The sequence below is a fragment of the Nycticebus coucang genome, chromosome 1 (genome assembly GCF_027406575.1).
Source record: "Nycticebus coucang isolate mNycCou1 chromosome 1, mNycCou1.pri, whole genome shotgun sequence".
Lineage (NCBI taxonomy): Eukaryota > Metazoa > Chordata > Mammalia > Primates > Lorisidae > Nycticebus > Nycticebus coucang.
Genome location: NC_069780.1, coordinates 165342691 through 165355250, shown reverse-complemented (window position 1 = coordinate 165355250; position 12560 = coordinate 165342691). Strand labels below are relative to the sequence as shown.

Sequence of the window (12560 nt, the reverse complement as noted above, 5' to 3'; positions counted from 1 at the left end):
GCCAAGGTTGGATGTACCCAACAGTTTCATTGATTGTCTCAACAATATATATAAAAAGAGATGAGGTCTTTCTCTTTTGCCTAGGGTGGAATATAGTGGCCCAGTCATAGTTCACTGACTGTAACCTCAACTTCCTAGGCTCAAGTAATTCTTCCCACCTCAGCCTCCCTGAGTATCTGGGACTATAGACAACCTCTATTATCACCATGTCAGGCTATTTAAAAAAATTTTTTTTAATTTAATTTTTTTATTTTTCTTATATATATATTTTTTATTGTTGGGGGTTCATTGAGGGTACAAGAAACCAGGTTGAAAGTTACTTCTTAATTACAAATTACATTATTGCAATATCTCCTTTTTGTAGTCTACCTAAGAGCCTAGACAGGTGTAGTGGTGCACACCTGTAGTCCCAGCTACTCAGGAGGCTGAGGTGGGAGGATTCCCTGAGCCCAGAATGAGCCAGAAGTTCAAGACCAACCTGGGCAACAAAGCACAAGATGCCCATTTTTGAAAAAACAGAAAAATCCACATAAGGATCTGACTCCCAAAACTCCTTTTGCCAGTATTGTTTTTGACTATTAAAAATCTCTTACTGAGGTTCAGCACCTGTGGCTCAAGCGGCTAAGGCGCCAGCCACATACACTTGAGCTGGCGGGTTCGGATCCAGCCCGGGCCCACCAAACAACAATGATGGCTGCAACCAAAAAATAGCTGGGCATTGTGGCAGGCGCCTGTAGCCCCAGCTACTCAGAAGACTAAGGCGGGAGAATCACCTAAGCCCAAGAACTGGAGGTTGCTGTGAGCTGTGACGACATAGCACTCTAATTAGGGTGACAAAGTGAGACTCTGTCTCTGTAAAAAATAAATAAATAAAAATACAGACATCTAATAGTTATTTGGCAAGCCTTAAGAATAATTGGCCCATTTACCAGAGCAAATCTGTTCACAAATCACTGTTCAGAGTTTTTTTTTTTTTGAGAGAGAATCTCAAGCTGTTGCCCTGGGTAGAGTGCCATGTCATCACAGCTCACAGCAACCTCAAACTCTTAGGCTCAAGCAATCCTCCTGCCTCAGACTTTCTATTTTTAGTAGAGACAGGGTCTTGCTTTTGCTCAGGCTGGTCTCAAACTTGTGAGCTCAAGCAATCCACCAGCCTCCCAGAGTGCTAGGACTAGAGGCATGAGCCACTGCACCCGGCTTACTGTTCAGATTTTAAAGTGGTGTCTTGTTTTTTAAAGACACTTACTTGAGTGTAAGTTATAATTAAATTGAGCACTGCCAGAGTACTGGAGGACAAATATTAGTGTGTGTCTGTGTATACGTGGGTTTGGTTAATTTAGGGATTAGGTTTGATTTCCATTTTCATCATCTAGATTTTTCCAGCATTCTTCCTCTTTGGCCTTGTTTATTTAGAGAAAGATTGGGTTGTCTGAGTCCTCATTCCCATTTTTTTTTTCCTTTTTTTTGAGACAGAGTCTCAAGATGTTGCCCTGGGTAGAGTGCTGTAGCATCACAGTTCATAGCAACCTCAAATTCCTGGGCCCAAGCAATTCTCTTGCCTCAGCTTCCCAAGTAGCTGGGACTACAGGCACCCACCGCAGTGCCCAGCTATTTATTGGTCCGGGCTGGATTCGAACATGCCAGCTCTGGTGTATGTGGCTGGCGCCTTAGCTGCCTGAGCTACAGGCGCCAAGCCCCTCATTCCCATTCTAACAGATTGAATCATGTAAGTGGCAAGATCCCTGTACCCAGGATCTGTTCTCAGTCTCAAGGGTTGAGACAAAATGCTGATGAAGGGCAAAGAAAATCCCTGCTAGTGGACAAGAATCCCCCCCTTTTCTATCCAGTGTCAACTCAGAAGGATCCCTAAAGAACTGAGATCTAGAAAACCCCCTGATCTCCTCACAGGATATAATCTTTTGCTTTAGACACTACGGAAGAGTCTTAAGTAAGCCCAAAGATTTTTTTTTAGAGACAGAGTCTCACTTTGTCACCCTTGGTAGAATGCTGTGGCATCACAGCTCACAGCAACCTCCAGCTCTTGGGCCTAGGTGATTCTCCTGCCTCAGTCTCTCGAGCAGCTGGGACTACAGGTGCCCGCCACAACGCCCGATTATTTTTTTGTTGCAGTTTGGCCGGGGCCAGGTTTGAACCCGCCACCCTTGGTATATGGGGCTGGGGCCCTACTCACTGAGCCACAGGTGCCACCCAGTAAGCCCAACGATTCTTATAATATTTGTACCTACACTAAGGGTCAGAGCTCTTTAATCCCAAAAGGTTTGATTAAGAATCAGTAGGATTCAGGGCAGCACACATAACTCATTGTGTAGGGTGGCGGCACAGACACCGAGGCTGGCAGGTTGGAATCTGGCTTCGGCCAGCTAAAATCAACAATGACAACTGCAACAAAAAATAGCAGAGCATTGCAGCAGGCGCCTGCAGTCCCAGCCACTCTGGAGGTTGAGGCAAGAGAATCACTCAAGCCCAAGAGTTTGAGGTTGCTGTGAGGTGTAACACCTGTCTCAAAAAAAAACAGTCTCAAAAAAACCCAGCTCAACGCCTCTGGTTTAAGCGGCGAAGGTGCCAGCCACGTACACCTGAGCTGGTGGGTTCAAATCCAGCCCAGGCCCACCAAACAACAACAGCTGCAACCAAAAAATAGCCGGGCATTGTGGCGGGCTCCTATAGTCCCAGCTATTTGGGAGGCTGAGGGAAGAGAATCGTTTAAGCCCAGGAGTTGGAGGTTGCTATGAGCTGCAATGCCACGGCACGCCACCCAGGGTGACAGCTTGAGGCTCTGTCTCAAAAAAAAAAAAAAAAAAATCAATAGAATCTAGCCAGCTGCAGTGGCTCACGCCTGTAATTCTAGCACTGTGGGAGGCCAAGGCAAGTGGATTGCTTGAACTGAGGAGTTCAAGACCAGCCTGAGCAACACCAAGACCCTCTCTCTAAAAATAGCTGGGTGTTGTGGTGGTCTGTCCCTCCCCCCAAAAAAAAGAATTAATAGGATCAATTAAGTAGTGAGCTCACCCCTAGACAGAAGTCTTTGGTCTTTCAGGAACATCATCGGATAACAGTTCTCTTTGGAGTTCTTGATGTTTTAAGTGTCCCAGTTTGAGTTTTTCTTACCTAGCTGAAATCTTTTTTTTTTTTTTTTTTTTTTTTTTGTAGAGACAGAGTCTCACTGTACCGCCCTCGGGTAGAGTGCCGTGGCGTCACACGGCTCACAGCAACCTCTTAACTCTTGGGCTTCCGCGATTCTCTTGCCTCAGCCTCCCGAGCAGCTGGGACTACAGGCGCCCGCCACAACGCCCGGCTATTTTTTGGTTGCACTTTGGCCGGGGCTGGGTTTGAACCCGCCACCCTCGGCATATGGGGCTGGCGCCCTACTCACTGAGCCACAGGTGCCGCCCACCTAGCTGAAATCTTGAATTGTATTACACCTCAATTCTCAGCCTTATTCTGTTCTTATGTAACCAGTTTTAACATGATTTTATCTGAACATTACAAATCTGCCGCCTCAAAACATTAGTGGATTGGAGGCGGCGCTTGTGGCTCAGTCGGTAAGGTGCCGGCCCCATATACCGAGGGTGGCAGGTTCAAACCCAGCCCCGGCTGAACTGCAACCAAAAAATAGCCGGGCGTTGTGGCAGGCGCCTGTAGTCCCAGCTACTTGGGAGGCTGAGGCAAGAGAATCGCTTAAGCCCAGGAGTTGGAGGTTGCTGTGAGCTGTATGATGCCATGGCACTCTACCAAGGGCCATAAAGTGAAACTCTGTCTCAAAGAGAAAAAAAAAAAAAAACATTAGTGGATTGGTTAACTCCAGGGGCTCACATTTGTAATTCTAGCACTTTAGAGGCCGAGGTGGATCACTTGAGGCCAGGAGTTTGAGACTAGCCTGAGCAACATGAGACTGGCTCTACTAAAAAAAATTGTATTGCCTTTTGATACAGCCTCACTTTGTCACCCTTGGTAGAATGCTGTGGCATTGTAGCTTACAGCAATGTCAAACTCTTGGGCTCCAGCAATCCTCCTATCTCAGCCTCCCAAGTAGCTGGGACTATAGGCACCCACCACAATGCTCTTAGAGACGGGGGGGGGGTCTCACTCCGGCTCAGGCTGGTCTTGAACCTGTGAGCTTAGGCAATCCACCCTCCTCGGCCTACCAGAGTGCTAGGATTACAAGCGTGAGCCACTACGCTCAGCGTCTATGAAAAGAAAAATTTTTTAATTAGCCAGATAGAGTGACTCGTGCCGGTAGTCCAAGCTGCTGGAAGGCTGAAACAGGAGGATCACTTGAGCCCAGAAGTCTGAGACTGCATTGAGCTATGATGCTGCTGTACTCCAGCCTGGGAGATAAAGGCAAAACCCTCTCTCTTAAAAACCAAACTGAACGATTAGTGACTTAAAACTCCATTTATCGTTATTATGAGTTTCCAGTTCAGCTGTATAGTTCCTATCTCTGCTGAGCTCACTTACACAAATGTGACCATCTGTAGATTGGGTAGACAGGTCTATTGACTTAGGCGTGGCTCTCATATGTTTGGGGTTCTTCTGGCTGAAAGCCAAGGCACTTCAGCTCTTGTTTTCTTATCCTCGAAAACACTAGCTAGGGTTCATTCACTTGGTGTAGGCAGGGTTGCAAACGAGTCAGCAGAATTATGCAAGGTTCTTTGAAGCCCTGGCTTGGAATTTGTACATTGTCACTTCTACCACATTCTCTTGGTCAAGCAAGTTCCAGGGCAAGGCCAGATTAAGACATGGAGAAATAAACATCAGCCTCAGAATGGGGAAGAGGAATTATTTGAGCCATTTTTTCAATCTACAGTGATTTCTGTTGCTGAATTTGAATTTTCCTTAGTCCTGAAAAATAGGACTTTAATCTAGAAAACATACCTTCTGCATCTTTAGTGAACTGTATAACATTATGCCTCAGTTTACTTATCTGTAGAAGAAAAGTGCTATTGTTGTAGTAACACTGCAATTCTTAGATTGAACTTTATCATTTGTGCTGACAGGTTTTTATTTTATTTTTTTTGAGACAGAGGCTCACTTTGTCATTCTGGGTAGAGTGCTGTGGCATCATAGCTCACAGCAACCTCAAACTCTTGAGTTCAAGTGATCCTTCTGCCTCACCCTCCCGAGTAGCTGGGACTACAGAGGCTCCCACAACACCTGGCTGCTTTTAGAGAAGGGGTCTTGCTCTCGCACTTGCACAGACTGGTCTTGAACTCCTAATTTTAAATTTTTTTGTAGAGATAGTGTTTTGCTATGATTTCCAGGCTGGTCTTAAACTCTTAGCCTCAAGCAATCCTCCTGCCTCTGCCTCCCAAAGTGTTGTGAGTATAGGTGTGAGCTACTGTCCTTGACCTCACCAATCTTTGTAACTGTTTTTCCATCAGTTCCAGGCTTTTATAAGAACACATACTGTCTGTAGTCATTATGTCTTTTATCTTTTTAAATTGGGCTTGGATCCTTTATGTTCTTTTTGTCTTTTTTTCTCCTTGATGTTTTTAAAGACTTCAGGCCAATTATTTTGAAAAATGTAGATTTTGGTTTTATCTTACAGTTTGAGTCAGGTTATTTTTAGAAGTACTGTCACGGAAATGATATTATGTCCCTCTTACTTCATCATATCAGGAAGTATATGATGTATTTTGCCCTAGGATTGGTGATCTGACTCTGAATCACTTGTTGAAGATGGTGTCCACTAGGTTTCTCTACTATAGTTATTATTTCTCTTTGTAATTATTAAGTAATTTTCAGGAAGATTCTGAGACCATATAAAAATTCTGTTCATTTTCAAAATTTCCTCCACTACTTTTAACATGCATTGATGACTCTTGCCTGAATCAATTATTTCTGTGATTGCAAAATGGTGATTTTTCTTACTATATCAATCCATTTTATATTTAGCAATAGCATTCTACAGGGGAGAGTTTTTTTTTTTTTTTTTTTTGCAGTTTTTGGTCAGGACTGGGTTTGAACCTGACACCTCTAGCATATGGGGCCGGCGCCCTACTCCTTTGAGCCACAGGTGCCGCCCCAGGGGAGAGTTTTTTTTTTTTGTAGAGACAGAGTCTCACTTTATGGCCCTCGGTAGAGTGCCGTGGCCTCACACAGCTCACAGCAACCTCCAACGCCTGGGCTTAAGCAATTCTCTTGCCTCAGCCTCCCGAGTAGCTGGGACTACAGGTGCCCGCCACAACGCCCGGCTATTTTTTGGTTGCAGTTTTGGCCGGGGCCGGGTTTGAACCCGCCACCCTCGGTATATGGGGCCGGCGCCCTACCGACTGGGCCACAGGCGCCGCCCAGGGGAGAGTTTTTTTTTTAATTAATTTTTTTATTAATTTATTATATCAGTATGCATTCAAAGGTTCTTCTTTTAGTCAATTGTTTGTAATCCATTGCTGTCATTATTTATTTTAATGCCCTAACTCTTCCAGATTTAGCCAGTGAAAGCCTCGTTAGCCTGTGCTTTATCTATTAAACATGTCCCCATTTAATGTAATCCTTTTTTTTTTTTTTTTTGCATAACAAAGTTATCCACATTCATCTATTTTTTTCCTATCCCAAATCTATAATTAATTTTTGCAAGAAATCCTGGTTCCTTGTACTGGGTAATAATAGCTAGAAACCAGGATCTCTGTGCTGGTTTTGTGGAGTATATTTTTTCTAAATATTCTTAACATACAGAATTAGAAAATAACACACACACACATATACACACAACTATAACTATAGTTATATTACATAATAAAAATCACGAATTTATATTGATACTTCTTTTTTTAATGCAAGCACCACAGAGTTCATCCTGGTCTTCCTGCTTTCTACTTTTGTAACTCTCTAAGAGTGAGAAACCAGATGCCCTGTGTTTTCAACGTATTTCCTCATGGGCTTAATAATTCATTATATTGATAGCAGTTTCAGAATGCATGCCACTGCCAAAAAGGAAAAAAATGTATTAACTAGAATTCAGTATTTATTTATAGGTCTGTTGGTTTTAGACTGAGAGTATGTGCTAGCTTCACAGGGCTCCTATAATTACTGCAGACTTCGTGCGTGGCTTCAAACAGCAGAAATTTATTCTTTCATAATTCTGGAGGCCAGAAGTCTGAAATCAAGGTGATGGCAGGATCATGTTCCCTCCAGTGGCTCTCGGGGAGAATGTTCTTCCTTGACTCTTTCAGCTTCTGGTGATTCCATGTGTTGCTCGGCTTGTGGCTACATAATTGCAGTTTCTACCTCTGTCTTTACATAGCCTTCTCTATGTGTTTTCTCCTCTTCTCTCTCTTTCTTTTTTTTTTTTTTTTGAGACAGAGTCTTAAGCTGTTGCCCTCGGTAGAGTGCTGTAGCATCACAGCTCACAGCAACCTCAAACTCTTGGGCTTAAGCGATTCTCTTGCCTCCGCCTCCCAAGTAGCTGGGACTACAGGTGCCTGCCACAATGCCCAGCTATTTTTTTTTGTCGCAGTTGTCATTGTTGCTTAGCAGGCCCAGGCCGGGTTTGAACCCACCACCCTAGGAGTATGTGGCCAGTGCCCTGCCGACTGAGCTATGGACACCGCCGCCTCTTCTGTCTCTTAAAAGGAAATCTACCCTTGGATTTAGGGCCTACACAGATAACTCATCTAGAGATGCTTAATTGTATCTGCCAATACTCTTTTTATTTTTATTGTTGAGGAATCTTTGAGGGTACAAGGACCAGGTTACACTGCTTGCATTTGTTAGGTAAAGTTCCTCTTATAATTGTGTCCCTCCCTCAAGAGGTGTGTTACACACTGTCACCCTCCACCCCCTTCCTCCTTCCTTCTCCATTCCCCCATTCCCTCATCCCCCACCACGTATTAGCATCAATCGTCCTCATATCAGAATTGAATACATTGGATTCTTTATCTGCAAATACTTCTTCCAAGTAAGGTCATGTTTATATATTTCAACCATTTAACATTTGGACATATCATTCTGGAGGCCACCATTCAACTCACTATAGGTATATAGTTACTTGGGTTATTATATTCTGTTTACTCTTTCTGTGTATGTTATTTATTTGAAATATAATGAGGTTCATTAGTTTCTGTTTATATTTAATTTTAGGTTTTCCTCTATTTGCTTGTAAATATGTAAAACATTAACCCTGTTTCAAAAGTCAAATAACAAACGGATAGGTAAAGTATCATAAACTGTGTTGATGGTTATTAAGGAAAAGGACAGGTTCTATGGTAAATCACAACGCAGAGGGCTGTGTTTACTTAGAGGGTCAGGGAATGCTTATTTGAGCAAATGGCATGTAAAAGAATGAGAAAGAGTGAGTTATAAGAAAGCACAGAAGAACTTTGTGACAGATGAGAAAGCATGTGAGAAGGCCCTGATGTGGGGAAAAAGCTGGGCATATTGGAAGAACTGAAAGGAAGGCTGATGCTTGTGGGCAGGAAAGCACACAAAGTAAGCGAAGTTGTTTCTTCAAAATTGTTTTCTCTTTTTAAGAGGTGGTCAGCATTTTCCAGCAGCATTAACTCTTTCTTTTTTTTTGTTTTTAGAGACAAGAGTCTCACTTTGTTGCCCTCGGTAGGGTGTCGTGACATCACAGCTCACAGCAACCTCCCCCTCTTGGGCTTAGGTGATTCTCTTGCCTCAGCCTCCTGAGTAGCTGGGACTACACGTGCCCATCGCAATGCCCAGCTGTTTTTTTGTTGCAGTTTGGCCGGGTCCAGATTTGAACCTTCCACCCTCGGTATATGGGGGGCTGGTGCTCTACCCACTGAGCCACAGGCGCTGGCCCAAAATAAGCGAAGTTGTAAGGAAAGCAGGAGTCTGAAAATATAATTTATTGTAAACTTTGTAATATTTAATAGATTAGAAAGCCAGTGGCTTTCTAAAGCCAGTTATATGCAGAGGAGTATATATTTAGAACTTTATTTTGAAAGGGTTGTACTGAATATCATGTGGAACACACGAAGTAAGAGTAAAATTAGAGAGATTAATAATAAACCCATTACAGTACATAAAACGGATATAGAAGCATGAAATAATGTTGAGTCATTCAAGAGTGATAGTTGTGAAGAAGAAAAAAGTGGATAGATGTATTTTGAATAGAATCGACAGTAGAAGAGGGTGGGTTGAATCTGGCTGGATAGAGAAAGTGTTTTGAGCTTCTGGAAGTATTTAAGGGTAATTGCCACGGTTTTAGCCTGAGTTACAAGAAAGAAAGTGGCCCGAAAGAATCAGTGTTTCCCTATGGAACTATTAGTTTTGAGATGCTTGGATCTGGAAATGTCAAGTAAACAGTTGGAGTGGGAAATGAGACCCCAAACTTCTTATCTGGTCCCTCTGTGCATTGCTTCAGTCAGTGGCTCCTCACTGTAGGCTGAGTCTCTGCCTCTCCTCATTTATATCCTGTAAACGTGAACGCAGTGGTAACTTGGCCAGATACTATTTGAGGCATTATGGGCAATTTAGACTCAGGATGATCTCTAGGCCCTTGTGTGGATACTGTAGTTTCATTTCATTCTTTCCAGAGTGTTACTGTTATTTTTCTTCTAAGCCATTTACGTATGTACATTTTACTTCCTTTAGTGTACCTTTATTTTGGACCTTGTGAGAAGAAGGAACATTTCCATAATTATACTAAAAACTATCATGCTCTTTTCTGTGCCACCTGAATCTGACTTAATGTGTAAGGCCACCCTAGCTGACTTTAGTACCTAGGAGGGAAGAGTGTGTGTGTGCACGCGTGCACACGTGCGTGTATGCTTGTGTGTGTGTATTTATGTTTGATATGCCCTCTATGGTTGATTTGATGTGTGGTTTTATACCAATATCACATAGTTTTAATTATAGTGATCTTTTTTTTTTTTTTTTTTTTTTTTGCAGTTTTTGGCTGGGGCTGGGTTTGAAACCGCCACCTCTGGTATATAGGGCCGGTGCCCTACTCCTTTGAGAGCAATTATAGTGCTTTTATATTTACGCTTAATAAAGCTAATTTTCCAGAATCATTTAAAATGTTTGTCCTTTTCTTACATATTTATTCTTACAGAGATATTATAGAATGAAGACTGCTGATACATTTTGAGGAAATACGGATTTTTCCCTTCAGTTTTTTGCGTTTGCCTATTTGTAAATACTTTCTTTTCTTTCTTTCTTTCTTTCTTTCTTTTTTTTTTTTTTAGAGACAGAGCCTCAAGCTGTCGCCCTGGGTAGAGTGCCCAGGGCACTCTCAGCTCACAGCAACCTCAAACTCCTGGGCTCAAGTGATTCTCCTGCCTCTGCCTCCCAAATAGCTGGGACTACAGGCCTCCGCCAGAACACCCGGCTATTTTTGGTTGCAGCCGTCATTGTTGTTTGGTGGGCCAGGGCTGGATTTAAACCCGCCAGCTCAGATGTATGTGGCTGGCACCTTAGCCACTTGAGCCACAGGCACCAAGCCTGTAAATACTTTCTATTATCAATTTCCACTAAAGAAAAGATTCATATTCTTTGAGGAAGGACCTGTCTTTCTTATTTTGGCTTTACCTATTCATTTTTTCCCCTAAAGAGAGAATGTCATTTTCTCCTCTGTTTTCCCTCTTAAGTACCTGTTAGATGCAAGGCTGTGCTACTTCCTAAGATAAGGGGTAGTATACAAGTGGAATTAAACAAACTGAAATAAAGCATGTAAAGGTAAAATTGGGATAAAATAATGTCAGTTTGTAATTAACGTGATATGCTTTTGGGAGGATTAAAAAGTTCTACTTTGTAAACATATGTCAAATTCTAGTCAGTTTATTGTTTTCCTTTTTTTAAACATCTTTTCCCCCCTTGTCTTTATTTTTCTTAAGGGCCACACAGCAATGCTTCATACTGGCTCATGGCATCCCAAAATAAAGGGAGAATTTATGACTTGCTCAAATGATGCGTGAGTATTTTTGATAATTCATCTAAAACAGTCATGTTTTTACGTATTTTCTTTAACATTAATTGGAAAGTAATGGTCTCCTTACAGAGTGTTAAGATTTTCCAGTGGTGTGATAACATTGGGATAATAACTAATAATTATTAACATTTATTGAGGATTTACTATGCATCACTAATGCGCAAAACTCTGTACCTGTGCTAATCACTCTCTTATATTTTTTCACAAAGCAATAGGATATGTAGTTGTTATTACATTTAATAAATGAACAAACTGATTGCAATTTTCCCAAGGACATGTGATTCTAAGTGGCTGAGCTAGGATGTGAACCCACTGTCAGGCCACTGTATTTCCCTTGTGAGTGGCTGTCACAGAAGTGATGGTACTTGATTTACAGATACAGGCACAGGATGTAAATCCTTTTTACATAACAAATGAACAAACCTAACCCTAACCTTAACCCTATAAAAAACATATACTGCATTATTCTCACCATTGCAAGCACATATCCTTTCACATTGAGGTTCTCATGTCAGATATCAGTGATGATCCCATCACATTGTCTGACTGTGATAAGAATCAGGAAAGGCTATTTGCGTTTTTTTCTGATTCCATATAAAACGATGTATTATTTTTTCGAGATCTTTAAAGTATGACAATGGAGCTTTAATAGGGATTGCATTAAAATTGTATATTGGTTTGGGTAGTATAGACATTTTGACGATGTTGATTTTTCCCAGCCATGAGCATGGTATGTTTTTCCATTTGTTAACATCTTCAGCTATTTCTTTTTTTTTTTTTTTTTTATTGTTGGGGATTCATTGAGGGTACAATAAGCCAGTTACACTGATTGCAATTGTTAGGTAAAGTCCCTCTTGCAATCATGTCTTGCCCCCATAAAGTGTGACACACACTAAGGCCCCACCCTCCTCCTTCCATCCCTCTTTCTGCTTCCCCCCCCATAACCTTAATTGTCATTAATTGTCCTCATATCAAGATTGAGTACATAGGATTCATGCTTCTCCATTTTTGTGGTGCTTTACTAAGAATAATGTCTTCCACTTCCATCCAGGTTAATACGAAGGATGTAAAGTCTCCATTTTTTTTAATGGCTGAATAGTATTCCATGGTACTTCAGCTATTTCTTTTCTTAGAGTTTCATAGTTCTCTTTATAGAGATCTTTCATGTTCTTTGTCAGATAAACTCCCAAATATTTCATCTTCTTTGGCGCTACTGTAAATGGAATAGTGTCCTTAATTGTTTTTTCAGCTTAGCTATTGTTGGTGTATATAAAGGCTACAGATTTATGGGTGTTGATTTTGTATCCTGAGACGTTGCTGTATTCCTTTATAACTTCTAGGAGTTTTGTAGTAGAATCCCTGGTGTTTTCCAAATATACAATCATATCATCTGCGAAGAGCGAAAGTTTGATCTCTTCTGACCCTATATGGATCCCTTGATTGCCTTTTCTTTCCTAATTGCAATGGCTGAAACTTCCATTACAATGTTAAAGAGCAATGGAGACAATGGGCAACCTTGCCTGGTTCCTGATCTGAGTGGAAATGGTTTCAGTTTAACTCCATTCAATAAGATATTGGCTGTAGGTTTGTTGTGGATGGTCTCTATTAGTTTAAGAAATATCCCTTCTATACCCATTTTCTTAAG

The 12560-nt window shown here is 41.7% G+C and overlaps 1 protein-coding gene across 2 annotated transcripts in view; it reads left to right on the top strand.

Moving 5' to 3' along the window:
• The window catches only part of WDR70 (WD repeat domain 70), a 345496-nt gene that overhangs the window by 133379 nt on the left and 199557 nt on the right, over positions 1–12560 (top strand). For both annotated transcript variants that reach the window (XM_053592015.1, XM_053592008.1), the window contains exon 10: positions 10821–10897. In XM_053592015.1, coding sequence (XP_053447990.1) covers positions 10821–10897 — 77 coding nt within the window. The remainder of the gene's footprint in view (positions 1–10820; positions 10898–12560) is intronic.